This window comes from Rana temporaria, chromosome 3, assembly GCF_905171775.1.
Source record: "Rana temporaria chromosome 3, aRanTem1.1, whole genome shotgun sequence".
Taxonomy (NCBI): domain Eukaryota; kingdom Metazoa; phylum Chordata; class Amphibia; order Anura; family Ranidae; genus Rana; species Rana temporaria.
This window is the reverse complement of record NC_053491.1, coordinates 387,483,274-387,511,074: the sequence shown is the minus strand read 5'-3', so window position 1 is coordinate 387,511,074 and position 27,801 is coordinate 387,483,274. Positions and strand designations below refer to the sequence as shown.

The 27,801-nt window shown below is 45.2% G+C and overlaps 1 protein-coding gene across 3 annotated transcripts in view; it reads left to right on the top strand.

Moving 5' to 3' along the window:
• Nucleotides 1–3,596: 3,596 nt before the first annotated feature.
• DENND5B (DENN domain containing 5B) overlaps nucleotides 3,597–27,801 on the top strand; it is a 160,031-nt gene continuing 135,826 nt past the window's right edge. For 2 of the 3 annotated variants that reach the window (XM_040345750.1, XM_040345749.1), the window contains exon 1: nucleotides 3,598–3,855. In XM_040345750.1, coding sequence (XP_040201684.1) covers nucleotides 3,744–3,855 — 112 coding nt within the window. In that variant the 5' untranslated portion in view covers nucleotides 3,598–3,743. Of the gene's footprint in view, nucleotides 3,856–27,801 lie in introns of all 3 variants that reach the window. The other variant, XM_040345751.1, reaches the window with a different exon arrangement.

Here is a 27,801-nt window from a genome sequence, read left to right as displayed (position 1 = left end):
CACAATAAATTGTGTTTATTTACTGCTACACTCAGATGCAGCTTGCATCTTTCTTTTCTTTGCTTTTAACAGTATAGAGTTTGCTTCTGCCTCTAAATACAAGCAGCCTAAATTGTGCCCCCTCCATGAAATTTAAAAATCATTGGCAGACTTTGGACCCTATGGGCATTCAGAAATCTCTGGACTAGGTTACTTCTGTCCTGTGCTATACATTGTTTTTCTCTTTGCTGTCCTTACTATCACGTGACTGGCCAATCAGGCTCCTCTCCTCCTCCCGAGTACCCGCCTACCAGTGGCGGCCCGTCCATTAGGGGTGCCCGGGTGCCACCCCCTCTCTCCATGCCACCCCCCTATGTGCAATGGATAGATTCATGCATAGCATAACATATTTACAGGTGTGGGGGGGGGCTGACATATATACAGGTGTGTGAGAGGGCTGACATATATACAGGTGTGAGGAGGCTGACATATATACAGGTGTGAGGAGGCTGACATATATACAGGTGTGTGAGAGGGCTGACATATATACAGGTGTGAGGAGGCTGACATATATACAGGTGTGTGAGAGGGCTGACATATATACAGGTGTGAGGAGGCTGACATATATACAGGTGTAGGGGGCTGACATATATACAGGATTGAGGGCGGCTGACATATTTACAGGTGTGGGGGTGCTGATATATATACAGGTGTGGGGGGGCTGACATATATACAGGTGTGGGGGAGCTGACATATATACAGGTGTGGGGGGGCTGACATATATACAGGTGTGGGGGAGCTGACATATATACAGGTGTGAGGGGTCTGACATATATACAGGTGTGTGTGTGTGAGGGGGCTGACATATATACAGGTGTGAGGGGGCTCACATATATACAGGTGTGTGAGGGGGCTGACATATATACAGGTGTGAGTGGGGGCTGACATATATACAGGTGTGTGGGGGGGCTGACATATATACAGGTGTGAGTGGGGGCTGACATATATACAGGTGTGTGGGGGACTGACATATATACAGGATTGAGGGGGGCTGGCATATTTACAGGTGTGGGGGGGGCTGACATATATACAGGTGTGGGGGGCTGACATATATACAGGTGTGAGGGGGGCTTGCATATATACATGATTGAGGGTGGGCTGACATATATACAGGATTAAGGGGGGCTGACATATGTACAGGATTGAGGGGGGCTGACATATATACAGAATTTAGAGGGGGGCTGACATATATACAGGTGTGGGGAGGGCTGACATATATACAGGTGTGTGAGGGGGCTGATATATATATATATATATATATATATATATATATATATATATACAGGAGTGAGGGGGGCTGACATATATACAGGTGTGGGGGGATGACATATATACAGGATTAGGGGGGCTGACATATATACAGGTGTGGGGGGTTGACATATATACAGGTGTGGGGGTTGACATATGTACAGGTGTGAGGGGGCTGACATATATACAGGATTGAGGGGGGCTGACATATATACAGATGAGGGGGGCTGACATATTTACAGGTGTGGGGGGGGCTGAAATATATACAGGTATGGGGGGGCTGACATATTCTACAGGTGTGAAGGGGGGCTGACATATATACGGGATTGAGGGGGGCCTGACATATATACAGGATTGAGGGGGGATGACATATATACAGCATTGAGGGGGGGCTGGCATATACAGTATACAGGATTGAGGGGGGCTGACATGTATACAGGTGGGGGTGGGGCTGGGGCAGATATGTATACAGGTGGCGGTGCGGCTGACATATATACAGAATTGAGGGGGCTGACATTTATAGAGGATTGAGGGGGGCTGGCATATATACAGGATTGAGGGGGCTGGCATATATACAGGATTGAGGGGGGCCTGACATATATACAGGATTGAGGGGGGCTAAGATATATACAGGATTGAGGGGGGGTGGCATATACACAGGATTGAGGGGGGGCTGACATATATACAGGATTGAGGGGGGGCTGACATATATACAGAATTGAGGGGGGCTGGCATATATACAGGTGGGGGTGGGGCTGAAATATATACAGGATTGAGGGGGGCTGACATATATACAGGTGGGGGTGGGCGTGGGGCTGAAATATATACAGAATTGAGGAGGGTTGGCATATATACAGGTGGGGGTGGGCCTGACATATATACAGAATTGAGGGGGGGGGGGCTGAGATGTATACAGGTGGCGGTAGGGCTGAAATATATACATAATTGAGGGGGGCTGGCATATATACAGGTGGGGGTGGGCCTGACATATATACAGAATTGAGGGGGGCTGAGATGTATACAGGTGGGGGTAGGGCTGACATATATACATAATTGAGGGGGGCTGGCATATATACAGGTGGGGGTAGGGCTGACATATGTGGGGGTGGGGGGGGGGGGCTGGCATATATACAGGATTGAGGGGGGCTGGCATATATACAGGTGGGGCTGACATATATACAGGTGTGAGGGGGCTGACATATATACAGAATTGAGGGATTAAGGGGGATGGGGGCTGACATATATACAGGCGTGAGGGGGGCTGACATATATACAGGTGGGGGTGGGGCTGGCATATATACAGGTGTGGGGGGGCTGAAATATATACAGGTGTGGGGGGGCTGACATATATACAGGTGTAAAGGGGGGCTGACATATATACAGGATTGTGGGGGGCTGGCATATATACAGGTGGGGGTGGGGCTGGCATATATACAGGTGTGGGGGGGCTGAAATATATACAGGTGTGGGGGGGCTGAAATATATACAGGTGTGGGGGGGCTGACATATATACAGGTGTGAGGGGGCTGACATATATAGAGGTGGGGGTGGGGCTGAAATATATACAGGTGTGAGGGGGGCCTGACATATATATAGGATTGAGGGGGGGCTAAGATATATACAGGATTAAGGGGGGCTGGAATATATACAGGTGGGGGTGGGGGGTGGGGCTGGCATATATACAGGATTGAGGGGGGCTGGCATATATACAGGTAGGGGTGGGGCTGACATATATATACAGGTGTGGGGCGGCTGACATATATATACAGGTGTGAGGGCGGCTGACATATATACAGGTGTGAGGGGGGCTGACATATATACAGGATTGAGGGGGAGGGGGGCTGAGTGCGTACAGGTGAGGTGGCCGGTGTGTGGATTCTGTGGGATTAACCTGTGGGCTCTGGGGAATTGGGGGGCTTGGGGGGCCTAGGTCTAAAACTCTGTAAGGGGCCCCCATAATTTCTGGTGGTAATAATGTTATGACTGATCGGTGTATTTGTCCCATCAGGATCAGCACTCAAACAAGGCAGCCATCAGAGAGCAGGGCAGAGAATGGCCGCACATCTCTATGTATATGGTTATATAGCGGACGGTCTATCTCCTCTATGTACTTGTATTGCTCTGTATAGTAAATCACAGTCTTCCGCTACAGACAGCGGTGGAGAACCTCTGGCCACACAGTGGGCGTGTTAATGCCTTTAGGGGTTTGGTTCAGCGGCAGATATTTATAGTGTGGGCGGGATTCCGGAATGGCTCCGCCTCGACAGGCGCGGTTTAGCCTGTAGTCAGGGCTCTCGCCAGTAGGCGGGGTTAGTGCTCCGCAGCTCCCCCTAGTGGTCTCCGCTGGCGGCGCATAGCTTATTCAGGTGATAGCAGGGACGCGGATCGGTGGCCGGTGGTCATGGAACGAAGAGGCGGCCGGTGCTGAGAACGGATCGGGGACACACACCGGGACGATGAGCACCTCTCCAGCAGCGGGCTCGGCCGCTCCGCCCTGCCGCTTGGCCCATTACTTCGTGATCTGCGGGACGGACGCGGATAGCGGGCTGGAGCCCGATGAGCTGGCCGGTGAGACGGGGGACGGGGCTGGGCACACACCGGGGACACACCGGGAAAGAGGGGGAGGAGGGAGGACTCGTCCTGTGCCACAGAATGGTGATGAGGGGTGGGGGATCTGTGGTGCCAGCCAGGGGGGTGAGTGATTTTGCGGGGTATGGATTATTGTTGTTATGGGGAGCCGGGGGTATGTGTGATGGGGTACCAGGGCTGTATGAATTATGGGGTGCCGGGGGGGGGGGGGCATGTATGATGGGGAGCCGGGGGTATGTGTGATGGGGTACCAGGGCTGTATGAATTATGGGGTGCCAGGGGGGTATGTGTGATGGGGTACCAGGGCTGTATGAATTATGGGGTGCCGGGGGGGGCATGTATGATGGGGTGTGGGGGTATGTGTGATGGGGTACCAGGGCTGTATGAATTATGGGGTGCCGGGGGGGGGGGGGATATGTGTGATGGGGTACCAGGGCTGTATGAATTATGGGGTGTCGGGGGGATATGTGTGATGGGGTACCAGGGCGGTATGAATTATGGGGTGCTGGGGGGTATGTATGATGGGGTGTGGGGGTATGTGTGATGGGGTAGCAGGGCTGTATGAATTATGGGGTGCCGGGGGGGGTATGTGTGATGGGGTACCAGGGCTGTATGAATTATGGGGTGCCGGGGGGATATGTGTGATGGGGTACCAGGGCGGTATGAATTATGGAGGTATATGTGATGGGGTACCAGGGGCAGTATGAATTATAGGGTATGGGGGGTATGTGTGATGGAGTACCAGGGTGGTATGAATTATGGGGTGCCAGGGGGGTATGTGTGAAGGGGTACCAAGGCAGTATGAATATAGGTATGGGAAAAGGGGGGCATGTGTGATTTGTACTGGGGGGGATTATGTGTAATGGGGTACCAAGGGAGCAGTATGAATATAGGTACGTGAAAGGGGGGTATGTTTGATTTGTACTCTGGGGGGGGTGTATGTGTGATGGGGTGCCAGGGCAGTATGAGTGGTATCAGGGGGGTATGTGTAATAGGGTGTGGGGATGGGGTTTATGTGTGTTGGGTACTGAGGGGGAGGGTATGTGTGATTTGTACAGGCAGGGGTATGTGTTGGGGTGCCAGGTTGGTTCGGTGTATTGAAGTTGTTTAGCAGTGGCATACTGTGATACAATTTGTCCCCTATGGCACACATGTTCCTTTATACATTGTATCTTACTGAGGAATGATTGTTGTCCTTGTATACATTGTATTATTTCCAATGTGGGATGTGTTGGCATTCAGCAGTGTGACCCGGGACTGAATCCTTCCCAGTGGACTTCTAATGATATGGCTCAGTGGTGGGAGGGGGGCATGGCAGGCTACAGAGAAGGAGATGCCATGATAAGAGGGTACTGGGCACACTGGATTTGCTCTGGCACCTGGCTTCTGTCATCACTATATTGTAGGAGGGAAGGGAAGCGGGGTGACAATCTCTTTGCTTTACATGTATCTGCCATGTGTGGGCTCCCATAAAAAGCAATGTTAATAGATGTCAGGAAGGTGTGGGCGATGCCAATCTCGCTGTGCAGGCTCCAAAACCGTTACCTCTAGCCTTGTGACTCCGAGAGCTAGAACAAGAATACATCCAGCAAAGTTTACCCAAGTAGGATGAAGCTGGCAGCCCTGGAAGTTGTATAATTAAACACCCATCCATATTTTTATTGAGACAGGTGCTATTTAAAGTACCAGCTGGCAAGTTTTTCTGACAGCGTCCAATGATTTGGACACAGATTCCAAGGCAGCAAATGTTATAAGTAAACCTGAACACTCATATTATTTTAAAATGTTTATTACAAAATAATAATCAGTATCTTCAGGTCTGTAAGCTGGGATGCATGGTGATCCTGTCATTAACGACCTTCCTCAGGCATTTCCTGTTATGGGGTGACAACTCTTTCCCTATTTCCCAATTCTTCTCAAGTTGCTCTTTCTCAGTGGAGACCCCATGTGGTGATGGGACACACTGCACAGGTATGTTCTACTGTTGTCACAATAGGAAATCCACTCTCCAAAATGACCTTACTGGAGTGAAAGTAGACGAAACGGTAGGAGATCCGCAGCACTGAAATGTAATCGAGGAAGAAAAATGTGAAAAGGAGGTTTTTATAAAAAAAAAACAAAAAAAAACGTGGCAATTGTTTATCATACGCAGTGCTTTAGTGTTCAATGTTATTCCTTTTTCCTTTCCACATACAATATTTTATTGACTTGCAATGTGCCTTTCAGATTGCTAGAAAATTTGACTAATCCAGGAGGTATCAATTCCATAGCACAACCCCCTCCCTCCGTGCATGTCATAGCCCTTTCCTGTGTGTAATTTCTTTCTGTGCTGGCCCAGCTCCTCCACCCCACCTCCCTTCATAATCTTTATTGTAGCTACTGAGGGAGGAGTGAAGGGAAAGTCTGCCGACATCACATCAAAGATGCTCCCAGCAGCAGTCTCGGGGCTTTTGGATGTCTAAACAGGTTTTACAAGTAAATAATCTGCAGAAAATACATGAAATGCATACATAATCTTAGGGGAAGATTGTTGTTGAAATGAATAGCCTGGTGACCGACACTAAGGAAACGTTTTATTATGCGCCGCTATTGCTGACCGTCTTCTAAGAATGCTATTTGCCTGGCCTGGCCCCAACTTCAAGAGTTTGATGGTGGAGAATTCCCTTGTGGTTAACGCATTTTATTTTGCATGTTGCGTTCAGGTAGCCCAGGGGGTCTCCAAACTGCGGCCCGAGGGCCAGATGTGGCCCTTTGTAGCCTTTATCCGGCCCTTGGGGCACAATTCCTCCCACTGATATGAGGCACAATTCCTCCCACTGACACCAACCATGGGGCACTATATATTCCACTGATACCAATTATGGGATACTATTCCTCTTAGTAATAGGGGGAATACCCCTCCTCCGTTTGACCCCCAAACCCAAGGCCATATTTATTCTCAATGATGCTGGGCCCGTGACATTTTCTGCCCCTGTTGGCCACAGTCCGGCCCTCCTAAAGTCTGAAGGACAATAAAGTGGCCCATTGTTTGAAAAGTTTGGAGACCCCTGAGGTAGCCCATTTGTTATGAAACAGGAGAAAAAACGCATGACCCCTTGCTTTTTTTTTTTTTTTTAGAATGCAACGCACATGTGAGAACGTCTGCTGTACAGGGTTTTGGGTTGTCGTTCACAATGAATGGTGACATGTACACTTTAGTACATGTCTCTGTAACGCACAATTATGAATGAGCTGTGAAGTCTTGATCTTTTTTTTTTTTTTTTTTATTTTTTTTTAACTTGCTCTAGATCTCTGGAATTTTAATTAGCGTGACAACCAGGCAACAAATGTTTTCGGTAATAGAGATTTGCAGTGTGTGGCAATGTTCTGGCTCTTTCTAGTCTTCTAGGTCTGGATGATGACCACTTTTGGCAGTCATAGGAGCTCATTATTGCACACAAAGTTTTAGGTTGTTAAAAAATCTCTGCCGGGGATTACCGTTTTTTTTCCCGGTGATACTTTAATAGCTTATTCACGTACAGATCTCTCCCCACCAATTGTTTAATGCCTGATATTGACTGCTGCTCTTTCTTTCTTTATATCTCTATCTCCTTTTGTGTGCATTGGCCTTTAAAAAGCGCCATCACTTTGCCCATTTCCAAACTTGTAATACATGGGAGGGCCTATTGACTATGCCAAGGCATGATGCAGGCCAGCTATAATCTCCTTCACAATGCAGTTTGAATGGTGCCACAATGCACTGTAACAGTAGCCAAAGTTGCAAATAGGTTGCCAGGGCGCATTAACGCGTTCCAGCGGCCTGGAAAAACGTGAATGGGCTCCCATTGGGATATATATATATATATTTCTCTCAAAATTTCAAGTCCTGAGCTACTAGCCAGGCCTCAAGGTGTACTCGCCACCAGTTGCCCCGCCCAACCCCTTCCATGTCCCGCCCCCAGACACGCCCTCATAAATTATCTCATGAAATGACACTTAAATGTTTTATGCAGAATTAAGTTATAACAATAAATATTAACAACTTTATCTGTGCCCAAAAATGCAGCCTGCCCATGTCTACCATTGCAGCCAGGTGTCCCCATTGCAGCCTACCTGTGCTGAGTGAGAGAAGGAGAGAAGCCGGAGCCGCTGCCGCCTGGTTGTTCAAAGTGTGGGGAACGTGACCGCTTTCAATTCAATAGCTGTGTTCCCCGCCGCGAGCCACCATATACAAGAATGCCCAGTGTGCATGAGGCCCTAAACCAGCGATTGCGAACCTCGGCACTCCAGATGTTTTGGAACTACATTTCCCATGATGCTCAGCTACACTGCAGAGTGCATGAGCATCATGGGAAATTTAGTTCTAAAACATCTGGGGTGCCAAGGTTCGCCATCACTGCCCTAAACCATATACCACGTTTCTAACCTCCTTCCTCCTGATGTTAACCCCCTTCCCTACCAGTGTCGTCAGTACAATAACGGTGCATATTTTTAGCACTGATTACTGTGATAATGCCACTGGTTCCCAAAAAAGTGTCAAAAGTGTCCGATCTGTTTACTGCAATGTTGCAGTCCCACTAAAAATTGCTGATCGCCGCCATTACTAGTAAATCATAAAAATGCCATAAATCTATCCCCTAACGTTTGCGCAAACCAATCAATATACACTTATTGGGATTTGCTTTACCAAAAATATGTAGCAAAATACAAATTGTCTAAAAAGAAAAAAAAAGAAAAAAAAAAGGTATTCATTAATTTGAAACTGTTGCTCTTTTTTGTTTATAGCGTAAAAAAAACACAGAGGTGATCAAATACCACTAAAAGAAAGCTCTATTTGTGGGAAAAACAGGACATCAATTTTGTTTGGGTACAGCGTCGCAGTGCCATATCGCAAAAAATGGCCTGGTCATTAAGGGGGTAAATGTTTCTGGGGCTGAAGTGGTTAAGGGCTCTTTCATTTAATAAAGTCTCTTTACAGGGTAGTCGGGTAGAGCAGACCATTGTAGAGACAATTTTGCAAATATTCCCTAGCGATATTATTAAATATTACAGATTTGTTGTGATTCTGTTTATATTAAAGCAGGAAGTTTTGATCTGTATTTTGCCCTTAGAATTTCTCTGCTGTCCCTGTCGTCTCCTTCGGCCTCCATTTAGATATTTGCATTGTAGATTCATGAAACGCATAGACAATCGCTGTAACGGATGTCATCTGGGGATGTTGTGATTCCCAACCCCCCCACGTCCTGCTTCTGCTGAGCCTTCTTCTGCCGGGGATGATTAGGCTTAGCCTGGAGGATTGCGTTGCTATCTGTCTGGAGCAGAATTGCCCCCATACGATGATTTTCATGGCGGCAGTAATGGCGATCTCGGCATCGCCAAATAAAATAAACCGTATCCGTTTTTACGTGAGAGTGATAATGTATGCTTGTGTGCTTTTATGAATCTGGTCACCATCTGAAAGCATCCAAGCCGTGTCATATGATAAGTGGTGAAAATCGCAGGAGATCAGGATTGAACTTGTGGCTATGTTGGGTTTAGCGGAATTGGTGTTTGATAAATGTTACATTGCGCCTACTAAGGCCTGATTCACACCTACGGCATTTTTAGTTCTTTTTGCAGATTCGTACTACAGAACGTGTTCCATAGGAAACCATGTTGAATGGAAAAAAGCACTAAAAATGCATAGGTGTGAATCAGGCATAATGCCTTGTCACACGATCGGAATTTCCGATGGAAAAAAGTCAGATGGAATTTTTTTCATCGGATATTCCGACCGTATGTGGGCACTATCGTACTTTTTTCCGTCGGAGTTTAGAAATAGAACATGTTTTTATTTTATATTTCGATGGGGGGGGGGGGGGGGGGGGGATCCTACCAGAAATTCCAATCGTCTGTGTGGAACTCCGACGGAGAAAAAAAACACGCATGCTCAGAATAAAGTCGTTGCATGCTCAGAAGCATTGAACATACTTTTTCTCGGCTCGCTGTAGTGTTTTACGTCACCGCGTTTTGGACGGTCAGAATTTTGGTCTGACAGCGTGTATGCAAGACGGCTCCAACGGAATACCGACGGAAAATTCCATCGGATTTTATCGCATCGGTAATTCCGATCGTGTGTACGGGGCTTTAAAGTGGTTGTAAACCCTTTACAACCACTTTAACCTACAGGTAAGGCTTATAAGGCCTATAATCGCGGGCGCCGCTGTCTACGGCGCATGCGCACTGTATTGTGCCATTTCTCATTGAGGCCGTGCCGTTACTGCCGGGTTCCCGCGCGCATGCACAGGAGTGACGTCATCGCGGCTCAAGAGGACGGCTGCGGGGGCTTTGATCAGAGGTGGAAATTACATGGTGAGCTAGTATGCCATGCGTACTAGCTCATTATGTCTTGTCTTGCAGGAGGTGTAAGAACCCCGGGTTTACTTCCTCTTCAAAGATCATTTCTTACAGTGCGATATTGCATTTCTCAGCTCGGCCAGGTGACCTTACCCTCCTTTCAAGCTGTAGAATAAGTGTAGGTTTGTGTGTGGTTTTTTTTTTTTTACCACGGTTTATGCCCTTTTATGTGTAAATTGGCTTTGCAGCTGTTTTCAGACGCAATGACACAACAGGGTAAGGGGCTTCCTGTGGTAGTCATGGCTTATCGCTAAAAGGGCAAGGCTTCATCACAATGGAATCCGTATTTGGCTGAGAGCGCTGATTGGGAGTCGGTCAGCTGTTGGTTTTCCGGCATGCTGGTCTGACAGAAGCTGACTGAACGGCCGGCTTCTGTTGGACTGGCTGACATACACACAGACTGAATTAAGCCCGGTTTTTATTTAACCGGCCAATGTCCTCTAACATTCGGACCTTGTGTACTAGGCATAAGACTATGGCTGAATGATTTATAAGCTGGGGCTTTGTTTCCAAGGATGATCGCTCTGTAAATTGCCTGTCACATATTTACTATATGGAATCTACTGTAATCTAGGATAGGGAATGTACCACATTTTCAGTGTCTTCTAGGGAAACCCGAACATGCACGTTACAATTTGATTGTACAATGTCTGCACAATATTATCTTTTGATATGTAAAAAATTAAAGGGGATGTAAAGGTGTTTTTTATTTTATTTATTTATTTATAAGTTCCCTTAAGCTAGTGCATTGTTCCTTTTTCTTCGATTTCCCTTCTAAATGTTTTTTTTTTTCTCTTTTTGTTTTCTTTGTCTGAATTTCTCATTTCCTGTTCCTCCTCAGTAAGTTGTCCTGGCTGACTAACCCCCAGCCAGAACAGCTCAGATGATGGCGTGAAGTTTTCTGAGGAGAAACGAGAAGTAAGAAATTTAGACAAAGGGAAAAAAAAAACATTTATAGCCAGATTCAGAAAGAGTTAGGCCGGCGTATCGGTAGATACGCCGACGTAACTCTGAATCTGCGCCGTCGTAAGTTTAAGTGTATTCTCAAACTGAGATACACTTAAACCTAGCTAAGATACGACAGCCTGCGCCGTCCTATCTTAGGGTGCAATATTTAGGCTGGCCGCTAGGTGGCGCTTCCGTTGAGTTCGAGGTAGAATATGTAAATGCCTAGATACACCGATTCACGAAACGTACGTGCGCCCGTCGCAGTAAAGATACGCAGTTTACGTAAGGCGTTTTCCTGCGTAAAGTTATTCCATCAAATAGCTGGCCTAGTCAATGTTAAGTATGGCCGTCGTTCCTGCGTCGAAATTTGAAAATTTTACGTCGTTTGCGTAAGTCGTCCGTGAATAGGGCTGGACGTAATTTACGTTCACGTCGAAACCAATACGTCCTTGCGGTGTACTTTGGAGCAATGCACACTGGGATATGTACACGGACGGCGCATGCACCGTTCGTAAAAAACGTCAATCACGTCGGGTCACCCCTCCATTAGCATAAAACACGCACCCTCATCCGAATTAGGCGCGCTTACGCCGGCCCCATTTATGCTACGCCGCCGTAAGTTAGGAGACAAGTACTTTGTGAATACAGTACTTGCCTTTCTGACTTAAGTCGCCGTAGCGTAAATACGATACGCCGCCTTAAAGATGCGCGCCCCTACCTGAATCTGGCTATTAGAAGGGAAATTGAAGAAAAAGATAAGTGAACCAACAATGCACTAGCTTAAAGGAACATATTTTAACAAAATAAAAAACCTTTACAACCCCTTTTAAGGGTTGGCCAAACAATGCAATCCGTATCCAATCAGGTAAGCCCTTGCTTGCACTGTGTCGTTTTAATTGCAGCTTCCATCAAAGGCTTCTTGATTTAGCTTCTCTGTACGAAGTATAAAAGACAGTTATAGGCAGTAGCACAGAGCAGCCAATCAGAATTTAGTGGTCACTTTGGAGCCATCGCACAATGAAAGACGATTTGCCTGCAGCCGACTCCTGCACTTTGCATAGTGCCCTTTTGCGTTGCTAAATAAAGAGCATACTGTGTGTTTGTGTGCCCTTTTTTTATTTATCTTTTCTCCGTTTCCCCCCCAAATCCTACCCTGTGTTTTTCTTCCCACATAATTATCTGTTTCTAATAAAAGCAGCGGATGAGAGGGTGTGTTAATGGCAGCCGTTTCCTTTCATTTAAGGCTCAATTTGCCTGTCTGTGTATTAACATTGTCCTGGCTGTGTTAGCGGCCCTGTGAGAATCACCGTCAGCAGCATACTAATTATTCCACACGCAGTGTTTAATTGCTTGCTATACATTTGTGGTGTGGGTGAGTGAAACAGCTACTGAAATTGGACCTGTAGTGTAAAAATAACATAAATGATATGTTACAATTCTGACCTCAGCGTAAGTGAGGGCTGAAAAACTTGCTATAGCAGCGTCTGTCTGAGATGCCATTGGTACCTGGTCACATGACCCATGCCGAGGCGTTGGACACGTGCTCTCTGCCAATGCAGAATTTCTTGGGGTAATTATGTAACTTTTCAGGCCTTTGCTTGGATGGTGATCCCCAGAAGACTATGTGAAATGGAGAAAGACAATAAAAAATATATATGTGTGTGTGTGTGTGTGTGTGTGTGTGTGTGTGTGTGTGTGTATATATATATATATATATATATATATATATATATATATATATATATATATATATATATATATATATATATATATATATATATATATATATATATATATATATATATATATATATATATGTATATATATATATGTATAATGCATCCATCCAAACTACTCTAAAATGATCTAAACCCATAAAAAAAAAATGTCCTATATTGCACCACTCCGATGTGGTGGCTGCATTTATTTTCTTCAAGCCTTTCCCTTTTATTTTCACCATCTGATTTCGCCAGTAACAATCTTCCTGTCCTTGGGTAGCTACGCTCACTCTTCCACTATATCTATGGAGGGGAGTCATGGTTGTCTTGCAGGTTGGACTGCCAACATGCCTTTATCTCCATCTATATTGCATGGGGGTCGGGGAGATTAGTAGTTACCTAAAGATGATCAGTGACAAGGATACTACAATTTTGGCAAGATCAACAAGCATTTTCTGTAGGTACTGAAAATGTACTTGGCCTGAAAAAAAAACAAAACTGCAATATATTGCATTTTTATTCTTGGGTACTTGTTATCCTTTTTAAAGCGGAGGTTCACCCATACCCTACACATTTTCCCCTTCGCTTTATGCTCGTTTTGTCTAGGGGAATCATTTTTTTGTATTAAAATATGATCCGTACTTACCCGTTTTCGAGATGCATCTTCTTCCGGGTATGGGCTGCGGGAATGGGCGTTCCTTCTTGATTGACAGTCTTCCGAGAGGCTTCCGACGGTCGCATCCATCGCGTCACGATTTTCCGAAAGAAGCCGAACGTCGGTGCGCAGGCACAGTATAGAGCCGCACCGACGTTCGGCTACGAGTGACGCGATGGATGCGACCGTCGGAAGCCTCTCGGAAGACTGTCAATCAAGAAGGAACGCCCGCTCCCGAAGACCCATACCCCGGAAGCGACGGAAGAAGATGCATCTCGAAAACGGGTAAGTACTGCTCATATTTTAATATAAATAGCCGATTCCCCTAGACCAAACGAGCATGAAGCTAAGGGGGAAAAAAAAAGAAATGGTTGAACTCCCGCTTTAAGTCAAAGCATCCCTATGGGGCCTTGCTGGGATTTGTAGTTGCCTAGGGCAGGATGGTTGCAGAGCGGCTTGTGTGACCCTCTGCTCAGTTCCTATAATCTGGGTCTTGTTAAATCCCATTACTGGCCTTGCAATGGAACTGGTGATCCCGGCCTGTGACATGGTGTGTGGTAATTGTACATCTCAAGTGTTTCATCTGTCATGGCTTATATACACAGTACACAAGAGGCAGCTTATATCTTCATTATCTCTGCAGTCACATGTATGTCAGAGCTGGGAGGGAAATTGCATATTTTTTGACTATACCTATTAATAAACTGTATATGTAGGTAATATAAATGTCAAAAAAAAGTATGTGTGTGTTTGTTTTTGTCCCTAATGCCCCGTATAAACGATCCAAAAATCGGACAACAGATTGTCCTTTGTCCTATCGGATGATCGGCTCTCAAACTTTGTACTAATCGCGTCAAAACCGGTATTTCTCGTCCGATATTCGGATCGTGTGTACGGGCCATAAGGCCCTGAAAAAAAAGTGTGGCAGTTTGGCCCCCACAGTGCAAAATTCTTCCTTTCCCCCTTTTTTTATTTTTTCATATTTTTATTTTTTGGCGCACCTGGGAGGCACAGGTGCAACAAACAGATTCTCAGCCACATACTGCCAACACGTTTCAGCCTGTCATTTATTTGACAGGCTGCTGGCAGTAAACTGCATCTGTCTCCAGGGCACCCATAACTTACATTGTATGGGCTGAACTGCTTGTGTCATGAAATGTGGTTTTAAATACATCGATCTTTGTAAAGCTTGGCTATACATGGGTAGTGGTGAAGGGGGGGAGACAAAAATACGAACCAATTCCTCCATCCACAAACGAGGTACAGTACTGTCAGAATACAATAATCTGCAGCTGTAGCCATTGATAGACAAACGTTTTCCAACTTGTCTGTTTGAGGTCCATTTAGTGATCAATTATTGTCGAGTGTAAACGACTATACACTGATTGATACGGGCCGTCCCTGCTGAACCGGCCAAATTGCAATCTGTTTATGCCCAACTTTAGTATTGGCCTTCTATAATCGCCTGTACAGTGCATATCGGACCCAGAAAGGACAGGGAGGCCAGGTTCTGGTGTACGAAAAACTAAAGCTGGATATACCCTATACAATTTTCATGGAATGAAAGGGCTTAATTTGAGCATGCATGTGTAGTTTTAAATAAAAAATGGGGTCATGTGATGCTGCAGTACTGCGGCACCGTCACATGACCGTTGGGAATGTTGGAGGGTCACATGACCCATTAGAACATTCCAGAAAGGGACTCATTATATAAAGCTGTCCCCACAAGAATTTCCTCACCAGTTGGTCAGAGTCAGCAACAAGCTCCCATGCCCCCCCCCCCCCCCCCTGTCTTGAGCACATATGTGGTTCGTCACCAGGGTCATCTTTAAGGCAGGGCAAAATGGGCAGCTGCCCTAGGCCCAAAGCAGCTGCCTCATACTTGCCAACTATCCCAGTTTAAATTCCCTAGTGCCTTGAAATGTCAGTCCTTTCCATGTCCTGATATCTCAGTGTGAAGTGCTGCTACTAATGCTGCCCAACTCTGCCCTATTTTGTACAGATGACTCCTCTGCAGACCCTGTATTTACATGTAAATAACCATCATTCCTACGTAAATAATGGGAGCATTCATATGTAAATAGCTGAGGCAGGCAGAATTCCTATGTATATCATGCCCCTCTGCAGTGAAGAGATGATGTTCTGTAACCTCTAGCAACTAATCAGTGAGCCGTAATGTGTGCTGTAACCTCTAGCAACCAGTCAGTAAGTGGTAATGATATGCTGTAACCTCTGGTAACCAATCGCAATCACTGCCTGATCTGATACAGTAAACTGATTTTAAGTCTAGCTGATATTTATTGTATGTCTCAGAGCAGGTGGAGAGCAAAATTGCATGGGGGGGGGGGGGGGAGGGCAAGAATTCTTGCCCAGGGTCCAATCAACATTAAAGACAGACCTGCTCGTCACCCTTTTTAAATTTGAGAGCCGGGCACACTCTCCTGTCATGTGAATTGGCTGCGGAGAAACTCACATCCAATTCCCATAAGTGAACCCAGCCTAAAGATCATTTTTACAACGCATGAAATGTGCATTTCAGCAATCCGTCATTGAAAACCCATTCACCAGAAGCATTCACCTGCAATGAATATTTGTTGAATGTCGGATGCACTGCTTGATAAATATTCCCTGTAGTATTTGAATGTTAATCATTTGATGAAGCATTGGACTATTATCTGTAGTGTAGCATTTTTTTTATCTGCCACGGCTTCCAGGCAATTTTTCTGAAGCCACTTAATCTGTTCTAAGCCTGGTTGGTGGAGAGCGGAAGATTAATTAAGCAATAAATGTGTAATGATGAGATCTATTACACCAGGGTAATATCCGCTTCTTTTCTTTCTCCGATGACCCGATCCTGTGCCATATACTTGTCATCGAGTCCGTAATGGGCTTGTGTGAGTGAGTGCATCTGGTGGTTACCCATATTAATGGGTTCCACATGTCTATGGCATTTTTATTGGTGGCTTATGGCAAAGCTAGCCGTGTCATCTGTCTTCTCTCCGATTAGCGGTAAAGGAATGATGTGGTGGGAATCGTCTCCTTTTTAAAATTACTTGCTGTGTCTTATTTTCAAAATCAATGCTTTATATCCTCCTTTTAAGCCCTGGTTCAGACTATGAATCGCACAGGAATTGCATCGCGTTCCTGTTTAATTCACATGTCGTTCAGTGTGGCGTGATGTTTGTGTCCCTTCATTTTGTATGGGCTCAAATCGCACCAATGTAGCGCATGCACCGATTTTAGAAATGCACTACAACCAGTTTGAATGGTAGTTTTGTACCATGCAATCCCATGCAGGCAAACGCACTGTTTGCGACCTGCGTTTTGGGTGTGAAACGTCCACGGATCGCGTTTCCAGCACCGCGTCCTACTGTGAACTGCGGCTGAGTGTTTGTTCACATCTCTAAAAATTCAGTCAGCATCCTTGCTGATCATCTGCTGCCCCAGTGACTGCTTTTTAGTGCGTGCCCGTAGATGTGCATGCCAATGGGATGAGTCGTGATGAGCCATTTGCTGTGTTGGCACACAAAGCAAGACCGGCTTTAAAGGGACAATAAAGGAAAAAATATTTTTGCCTAAAATTAATGTCTGCAAGGTAGACAGACAGAATAGTGTAATGATTCTGTTAAAAAACGAGTAAATACCTATTAAATTCCTTCATCTATATCACCTCCGGCATTCTAGTTTCTGTTCTCTCATTCACTTCCTGGTTTGCGGCGCTCGTTCATGTAAGAACTACATTTCCCAGTATGCATTGCGGCACGCCCAGTAATTCACACTTCCTTGAAGTCTCTAACATGCAGAGAGCGTCCTGCCGAACAGATGTAGTTCCCAGGAGTGGGCGAGAAGGTTACTGACCACCGCAGTAAAGCCTCCCTTCAGGGTGGTCAGTAATATCAGACAAGCAGGAAGTGAACAGAACAGAGAAGAAATAGAGCAACTTCTGAGCAAAAACAAACAATGAGGAAGTGAAAAGAGGAATGTCTGCAGGTAAAGGATGCTTATTATGAAAAAAAAAAAAGATTTCCTTTACAACCCCTTTAACCACCTCAATACTAGGCCCTTTTACCCCCCCCCCTTCCTGCCCAGAACATTTTTCAGCTTTCAGCGCTGTCGCCCTTTTTAAATGACAATTGCGTGGTCATGCAATGCTTTACCCAAATTAATGTTATTATATTTTTCTTCACACAAATGGAGCTTTGTTTTGGTGGTATTTACTCACTGCTGGGATTTTCTATTTTATTTTTTACAAAAAAAAAGACAGAAAATTTAGATTTTTTTTTTTTTTTCCTCCTTCACTTATGGGCACTGATGACGAGACACTAATAGGGTGGCACTGATAGGCGTTGATGAGCAGGCACTTAAAGGCTACACTGATTGGTGGCACTGATGGGCTTCCTTTAATCGGGGGACTGATATGGGCCCTGATTACCTGCCCAGGTCTCCCCTGCGAGTGTCTGTGTGAGGCGAGGAGAGTCGATTCACGACCCTTCCATATTTACATGTGACCAGCTGTGATTGAACACAGCCGATCACATGGTTAAGGAGCCATGGCTCTTTACAAAGATTGGGGTCACGCGGTATTCTAGCAACATGGTGCGGCCACGATCGCTGCGTGCCCGCACGGGGGTGCAAAAGCGGATGTTCTGGTGCGCCGTCATGATGTTCACCCAGAGCAAGAGCCGCACCATTCCTCCGTAATTTTTTTTCTTAGCCAGGTGAAATATGAATGCATATAAAAGAAGCCTAGCTTTTGATCCCCAAACTGTCTGGTCATTCCTCATCTCCTCCCAGAATGGCGCTCACATAGTGATATGTGATCCTGCGCAGTACAGTTATATATATTCAGTCTCAAAGCTTTTTGATGTCTAGGGGGTAGGTCCATGACAGCCAGTGCTCAGAGAAAGTGGGTTGAATGACGTTGGCTATAATTAACCTGGAGGACTGAGGACATCAAGTGGCAGGAATTGCTGCAGGGGGACAGTTCCATATTGAAAGTGAGTATTTCTGCAAAACCCACATTATGCATTCATTTTTTTTGCCAACAAGTTACTCTTTACCTCCTATTGTTTACATAACTCAATAGCTCAAGTTGAAATTTCAAAACCCAAGAGGATGAATCCGCATTTGCTTATTTTGTCCTTTCCTTCTTTTGTGTGTGTGCATGCTTTTTCTCTAAGCTAAATGGGCAATTTTAGCTGTTTAATCAGAGTATTCAAAGTGCTTATGAATAATTGCTAAAAGTATTGATTAACTACCGGAACATATAGCTCCCTGTGTAAGTGATGCAATTGCAAATTGACACAAAACTCTCTTGTTGTTTTTCCTTTTAGAAGTTGCTTCTAGAGTCCTAATGGTGCAGTTCACTTACACATTGTAGTAATTGTACTGTATGTGGAGGTCATACTCTTCAGTTAGGTTCCTCCTAATGTAAAGGTCCTACTCCAAACCCTGAGTATCAACACTGAGCTATGTTAGAATTTGGCCCCCTGTAAGGGCCCCTTTTTGGGGTGGATAAGTGATTTATGTACTATCTTGTTTTGTTTGCAATGCTGTAAATCTGTCACAAGCCTAGGAGATGCACCTTTGTCCTTTTGCTCTGATAAAGCGCAGTCACCAGTCTGGCTGGACACTTCGGTCAAATGATTCCTGATGTTTGCCGGTCATTTGCTTAGATGTGTTTTACTACATTCAATTTATTTTCTCAGTCTAAAGTACATTTTCTGCAAGTAGAGAAAAGAAACACATTTATCCAGCTGGAATTCTAATTTGCTTGTCAGTTCTTGTGCTTTGATGTGATATATTAAACAACCTTTATCATTTCTTCTGAGTTACTTTCTGTGAACTGCAAAAAAAAGCCTTCTTATGTAATATAGAGGCAGAGTGGTGTATGGGTTAGAGTTCAGAATTAGTGGTGCAGTCTAGAGTATGGGTGCTTAACCTACGGCCCTCCAGCTGTTGCAGAACTACAAGTCCCATGACGCATTGCAAGTCTAACAGTTGCAAGCATGACTTCCAAAGGAAGAGGCATGATGGGACTTGTAGTTCCAGAACAGCTGGAGGGCCACAGGTTGAGCACCCACGGTCTAGAGCAGGGGTCTCCAAACTTTTTAAACAAAGGGCCAGTTTATTGTCCTTTAGACTTTAGGAGGGCCAGATTGTGACCAGCAGGGGCAATTTTTTTTGGCATCAGTGAGAATAAATATGGCCTCAGGATTGGTGGTCAATAGGAGGGGTAGTGCCCCTATTAGTAGGAGGAATAGTATCCCATCATTGGTATCAGTGGAAGAAACAGTGCCCCATTGTTGGTCTCAATGGGAGTAATAGTGCCCCATATCAGTGGAAGGAATAGTGCCCCAAGGGCCGGATAGAAGCTGGCAAAGGGCCACATCTGGCCCTCGGGCCACAGTTTGGAGACGGACAACCATGGCTTCTTCCACAGATAGAATGAACAAGTGAGCGTTGTCACTCTAGGACAGAAAAATGTGTTACTGGCAGGATTACAAGGTAATAATAAAGGAAGAAAACCACTGCAGCCACCATATCTGCTGGAAATGACATTTCACAGGAGACGGATGTGGAAATCTGAATGACAGGAGCTGTGACTGTGTGGTGTATGGTACATTGAATAACACAATATCTGACATCATTCATATGAGGGCTTAAAATGTATGGAAGCCTATAAACAGAAATTGGATTTATTGGAGCTTACCAGTCATTAGATGTGATGGCTACAGTGATTTGTTGTCTTTTTTTATTTTTTTTTACTTTGTGATCCTGTCCTATAGTGACAACGCTCATTTATTCACTGTATCTGTGGAGGAAGCCATGGCTGTCCCTCTAGACTGTACTACTGATTCGGACCACTAACCCATCCACCACTCTACCTCATCATTACATAGGGTGGCTTTTTTTGGAGTTCACAGAAAGTAACTCAGAAAAAATTATAAAGGTTGTTTTAACCTCTTCCCACCCACGCTAAAGCAGAAAACTACAGAGCAGGCTCACAATGCCTGGAGGTAGGGTGACCACGTGTCCCGGATTGCCCGGGACAGTCCCGCATTTTGCAGGTCTGTCCCGGGCACCTTCATTCCAGGGCAATACAGTGTCCCGGAATGAAACTAACACAGCCACCCCCAGGCCAATCGGGCCACCACATAACTGCTTTACTCACTGACAGTACTTGTCCTGGCCGGGAATGCCTGAAGGAGCACAATCCCTGCCCCCTGCTTGTGATTGGACACAAGAGGCAGGATTTATGATTTCTCCAATCACTGTGCTGTGATTTGTTACAGCACAAGTTGATTTTTGGGAAGGGAGGGTAGTTTGGAAATGTGGTCACCCTACCTGGAGGGTATCTATGGACATCCTCCCGTAAACGTGCTGCCAGCGCGCCCACTGTAGCGCATCGGAGTAAATCTGTGATTGCTGTGTCACAGATCAGGGTAAAGAGCCAATCGCATCAGCTCTTTACCATGTGACCAGCTGTGTCAAATCACAGTGTAAACAGGATTTGCCCCCTGACGGCGCGAGAGGAGAGCTGATAAAACCTGCAAGTCCACATAGGGGACATCTACACTGATAATCGGGGCACTGATTATCATTGTCCTGATTTGTCAGCAATGCCCATCGGTGGCACATGTTAGTGCAGCCTCATCAGCGCACATCAGTGAAGGGGAAGAATTTACTTATTTAGAGAATTTTATAACAGTTTTTTTTTATTTTTTTTTCAACATTTTTTGGTCTTTGTTTAGCAAAAAAGAAACACAGTGGTGATTAAATGGCACCAAAAGAAAGCTCTTGTTTGTCTAAAAAAATATATAAAAATTTGAGTACAGCTTTGCATGACCGCGCAATTGTCATTCAGAGTGCAACAGTGCTGAAAATTGAAAATGGCCCGGGCAGGAAGGGGGTAAAAGTGTCCAGTAGGCAAATCGGAATTCTAGCTGGATAAATGGTTGGTGTGTTTTGTGTTTTTTTTTTTTTTCCTGTACTTGCAGAAAATATACTCGGCTTGAGAAAATAAAACAAATGCAGTCAACATATCTAAGCTTGATTTTTGGGCTTGGATATCCTTTTAAAGAATTCTGAGTGACAGGCCCAGAAAAACTAATGCATTAAATGTATGAGAGGCGCAGACGGCATTGAAGCCAAAGCATCAGCATAATAGCCAGGGAGCTAGTATTATCAATAGAGAGTTTAGTGATGCCAGACTTTTAATAATCCCATGGCAGTGTCCCTTCAAGGCTGGCAGCCAAGTTGATCATATGGTAAATGGCTTTTTGTACTCAAACATTGTAATGCAGAATAGCGACTACAGGCCAGGTGTGGGGGAAATGGCACCGCTGACGGTAGAGAATGGAAACCATTATTTGCTTATTTTTATGCTCCGCGATGCGTGACTTAATGGTTTCTTTCTGAAAATAGGTACATTTGGGTGCAACCTACCAAGTGATTACTATTCAAAATGAGTTTGAACATTTTTACCACCCTAGGAAATAATGCATTTACATTTAATATACACCATCTTATCAGAGTGTTTCATGTAACATTCCCTAGTATAAATTTTACAGGAGCAATAAGCAAAATTAAAAAGTAATCTAAAACCAAAACTATTTTTAATATAGAGCATTCAAAAGTTACAAATTGTGTGTGTGTGTGTGTGTGTGTGTGTGTGTGTGTGTGCGCGCGCACACACGTGCGTTTATTTTTTTTTTATTTTTTTTGTGGTGTGGGAGGGGGAGATTAATTTTAAAGTATAACTAAAGGCAAAACTTTTTTATTTTAGTTTTGGATGAAGTGCAGAGGGATTAGAACACCTATCCGTTTTTTTTTGCTGTCTTTCCCTCCATTGAGGCTGGGTGTACACTATTGCGAATTTCCCCGCATCCAATTCCCATAGTAGGAGATTGTGACTGGTGTTCTATCAAGAAATGCACTCCAGATGGGTCTGCGTATGCGCTGTACGCAACGTCACTCCAGCTGATATGTTGATCAACGTCAACACGGCGCATGCGCAGATAGTCTGAGGCAGTATCTGACGATCTGAGAGGATGAAATGGTCAGATTCTGCCTCACTGTTGCCGGGCGGGTTTTAGTTGTATTAGATGGCATGTTTTTCTGTCTGTTGCATGGCGGCTTGAGTCTGTTAAATGGCAGGTTTTGTCTGTGTCTAAGGGCGGGTTAAAATGCACACAAAACCCGCCGCACAATAGCGAGGCAGAATCTGACAATTGCATTCTCCCTTGGCGCTTGGATTGTCGGGATTACTGCCTCCGATCTGCACATGTGCCATGTTGACGTCTTATCAGCTGGAGTGACGTTGCGTACTGCATCGGAGGTATTTTTTGACGAAGGCAGTTCTTTTGAGAACTGCCTTTCTCTGCAATGGCACCGAATTGTACCAGAGTCCTGTGCGTCTTTTGGTCCACTTCAGGTCCGAATTCAAGCCAAAAATTTTGGGCTAAAATCGGACCTGAAACCGTGAATGGAGACGCACCGGACCCCTGCTGTAAGCTGCTCCGTGCTTCAGTGTGAACCCAGCCTAAGGAGATTCTCCCTCTCTATTTGTCCTGCTTACCATTATCAGTGAAAATAAAAGTAAATCCCAAATTTTAGGTTGTCCTCTGAAAGGTAATGGAAGAAAAATCTTCCAATGGGGACACTAGTTCTGGTAACCGGTGGATCCCCAAGGAATTTACAGGGATTTCCTCTCACTTCCTGTTTGACTATGGGACAGGAAGTGAAGGGAAATCTCTGCAATATGACACAGGGAAATCTGGCAGGGGTTAGAACCCTTCCTTGCTCTATCCAAAATAAAAATAAAACGTTTACCTATAGTTCTACTAAAGATAAAACTTTTTCTTTATAGTTTTGGATAGAGGGGATCAGGATCAGAATCCCTGTGAGTTTGCTGTGCCCCCATTGGGGAGATTCACCCTCTGTAGCTGTCCTGTGTATCCATAACATTGAAAGCATAGTAAAAGAAAAGCGCAGATTTTGGGTTGATCCATTATTGGAGCAGAAATCTTCCAATAGGGACACTAGTTTTGGTGACCTGGTGGTCCCCAATGGATTCTCCTAATTTGCAGGGATGTTTCTCACTTCCTGTTTGTCTATGGGACAGGAAGTAAAGTTAAAGGGTAACTCCACTTTCATGGTGGGAAAAATAAATGAAAAGGAAAAATAATATAGCACATATAATTGCAACACTAATCATATTGTATTGTTGTTATTAAAAAAATACCTTTCCGTTTCAATCTGCAGCCACTGTAATTTTCTGAGAATGCATTGCAATATGGCTACCTGGAGTTGTTCTGTGCACAGAATATGTTTCAGGGGAGTGGCCAGTACACAATTTCCTGCTTGTGATCGGCTCACCAATTTCCCCAGAAATCTGTACTAAGATACAAGTCAGATTTCAGGCATCTCCTGCAACAAAAATTTCATTTTTGGAGAGATACTTTCAATAGGAGCCTGTCTAATGGGATGCAGGCCCAGCAAATTGTGTGTGTGTGTGTGTTTTCTCAACAAAAGTGGAGTTGCACATTAATCTCCCCAATGGGGCACAGAAAAAACAGACGAGGTTATAACCCTACTATATCCAAGATGAATAAAAAAAAGTTTTGCCTGTAGTTTTGCTTTCACACTACTGTGGGAATGTACTGTAGATGCAGCAGGGATCCTGGGTGATGTAATTGACCAGATGTAGCTATAATCCTATTTGGTCAATGATGTTGTGCAGGATTCACCCTCTCTATTTGCCCTTTTTACCATTATCATTGAAAGTGAAGGTAAAATAAAATCCCAAATTTTGGGTTGCCCCCAGAAAAGGAATGGAGGGGAAATCTTCCAATGGGGACCCTAGTTCTGGTGACCTGGGGATCCCCAAAAAAATCCCTTTTTTGCAGAGATTTCCTCTCACTTCCTGTTTTGGCTATGGGACAGAAAGTGAAGGAAATTTTCCACAATGGAACAGAAATATTGAATATTAACGTATGTTAACTTGAATCATAACCAACAGAATATACAAGCTCAGAAAGGTGTGAAGGGGGCCTAAAAGATTGAATGGAACCTCTGGCAGTTCTTTTCCGGAATTGCAGTTGCAGCATATACATTTTTAAGTTGCTCCACAAAAGTACACTATATTGTTAAAAGTAGGGTTGTCCCGATGCCACTTTTTTTAGGACCGAGTACAAGTACCGATACTTTTTTTTTTAAGTACTCGCCGATACCGATTACCGATACTTTTCATTGTCATGTGACCGTTTGACAGATGGGGACTGATAGGTGGCACTTATGGGCACTGACTAGTGGCTGGCACTGATGGGCACTAACAGGTTAGCTGGCACTGATAGGTGGCACTTATGGGCACTGAGTGCAGGGGAGTACATAGTGCAGGTGGGTCCAGGGTGCAGCTGGGTCCAGGGGAGTGCAGGTGGGTGCAGTTGAGTGCAGAGGTGGGTGGTGAGTGCAGGGGAGTACAGTGGGCAGTGGGTGCAGCATGAAGGTGGGCAGTGGGTGTAGGTGGGTACAGCGTGCAGGTGGGTGCAGAGTGCAGGTGGGTGTTGGATACAGGTGGGTGGTGGATGCAGGAATGTCTTTCCTCTCCCAGCACAGACACCCATCCCCCCCCCCTCCTGTGGCTGGAGAGGGTGGGCGGAAGCCAGACTTCTGTATTTAAATGTAACACAGCAATGCGCTCCTGTCCAGCCGGATTCTCGGCACCCGCCCGCACTCCCGCAGCATCGCTCCCTGCCATTTGTCACACTAGAGCTGGGGATGGAAAGCTTTTCCTAGGCAGAATTGGCACACTTCACCCCTCCGAACACAGACCTCAGATACAGCGCGGCTCAATCCAGTTAGAGAGCTCTCAGGCTCCTCCTCATGACCTGTGAGACATGTCAGAGCTGGGGAGGAGTCACCTAGGAAAAGCTTTCCCTCCCCGGCTCTAGTGTGACAAATGGCAGGGAGCGATGCTGCGGGAGTGCGGGCGGGTGCAGAGAATCCGGTTGGACATGAGCGCATTGCTGTGTTGCATCTAAATACAGAAGCCTGGCTTCTGCCCACCCTCTCCAGCCACTGACTCCTCCCGCCCTCTCCGGTCACTTACTCTACCCGACAATCGGGTATCGGGGAGCATTTGCACGAGTACAAGTACTCGCGCAAATGCTCGGTATCGGTACCGATACTAGTATCGGTATCGGGACAACCCTAGTTAAAAGTATTGGTAATATATCTGCAAAGATTGGGCCAACTCAATATTGAACCCTACAGACTAAGCATGGGATGCCATTAAAGTGTCCCAATACTTTTGACAATATAGTGTATATTTGTTTGCTGTGGCAGTATACAGCATGTGTGTTTTACATGTAGGTGATTTTTGGCCTCTTGCAGTTGATTTAATAGAAATTCCTGAACACTTTTCCTTAGCTGCCTATTGTCAGAGTCTCCTTCCCCCAGCCTGTTAAATGGTGATTTACAGGGTCCCCATTCTCCGCACAATACTGACCTGATTTATAAAGCTCAGAAGAATTGTTTTCCCCCTCTAGTCAGTGCATAGCTGGCGTTCCAGCAAGTAGCCTTTCCCAGCGCAGTTCCTCTTGTCAACAGACAGTTGACTCTTGCCCTCTGGCGTTGAATTTTTCTTGATGATTCTGTCTGAATCCTGTATTTATATTATTTTTTTTATTTTTTTAGCATGCACAGAGGTTTCTCTAAGAATTATACTTTGTGATTACCTTTTATTAAGAGCACACTCCACTAGAATGGATGAAAACCCATAGATAACTGTTGTAGCTGAGACTTGGGCCTCATGCACACTGGATGTTTTTACATCTGCTGTTTTTTTGGCTTTCATGGCTTCTACAGGTTTGGTTCTGCAGCCAGAAAACTCCCCAGCATGTTATCATGTGTCCATGTGCATATAGGCTTTTATCAGCAGTTTTTGGGCAGGGGAGTTTTCTGGCTGGGGGGGGGGGGGGAGAAACAGAACTACTCGGTTTTGAGACGTTTTTCAGCTGTAAAATTGCTCTAACTAAAGCTGGAAAAACGCAGCTATTGGCCATCATTTTTCGTGATAGTTAAGTTTAAATAGTAATAAAAATAAATAAATACAAACACTGCAAAATGCGAAAAATAAATAAAGCATTCTACATCTAAAACTACTGTTGTTTTTATAACGTCCAGTGTGCATGAAGCCTAATGTTTGTGGTTTTAGGTTGCACACTCTTACTATATTTGCCTTCGTAGAATTACAGTGGTGGTAAACCCCCTGTGTGAAGTTACACCTACAGGTGACCCTAAATTAAGGCTTACCTGTAGGTGTTTGCAATATCTCCTAAACCTACACGGTTGAGGAGATATTTTCCAAAAGGGATACACCGTTGTCTACGGCGTGGGCGCAGGTGCACTGATAATGGCAGTTTTCTCAATGGCTAATGCTGGCTTTGCCGGCTCCTGCGTGCATGCACGGAGTGAAGTCTTCACGGCTCCGGCCAATCACAGCGGAGAAGCTCAGAAGTAACCTACAGGAGAGATGTCTGCGGCCAGGGGGGGGAAGACGAGGACGGCTTTGGGGGGCTTCGATCTAAGGTAAGTAATTCATAATGAGCTAGTATGCTAGTAATACTAGCTTATTATGCCTTTATCTTGCAGGTTTTTTTTTTTTTTAAAGCGGCTAGCAGCAGTAATGTTTGAAGGATCCATGCCACTTCCACAACAGCTTTTTGCTTAAAGCGGAGGGTCCGCCGTGTTTTTTTTATTTTATTTTTTCAAAGCCAGCAGCTACAAATACGGCAGCTGCTGACTTTTAAAAAATGGACACTTATCTTCCACCGCCATCCTGGGTAAGGGAAGCTTTGCGGCTTCACTTTCCGGTTCCCTACTGCGCATGCACGGGTATCGCGGCGAGCCGTCACTGGTCCCTGCTATCTGCTGGGAACAGTGTTTCCCAGAAGACAGCGGGGGGGGGGGGGGCGGCCTCCTGCGGGAGTCAGAACCAGGAAGTGGTGCAAATACCTGTCTTAGACAGGTATCTGCACACCCTCCTCCTCGAAAGGTGCCAAATGTGACACCGGAGGGGGGTAGGGTTCCAAAAAGCAGAAGTTCACATTTTTTGTGAACCTCCGCTTTAAGTCTGGACTAGGGTTGTCCAGATACCGATACTAGTATCGTTATCGGGACCGATACCGAGTATTTGCGGGAGTACTCGTACTCGCGCAAATGCTC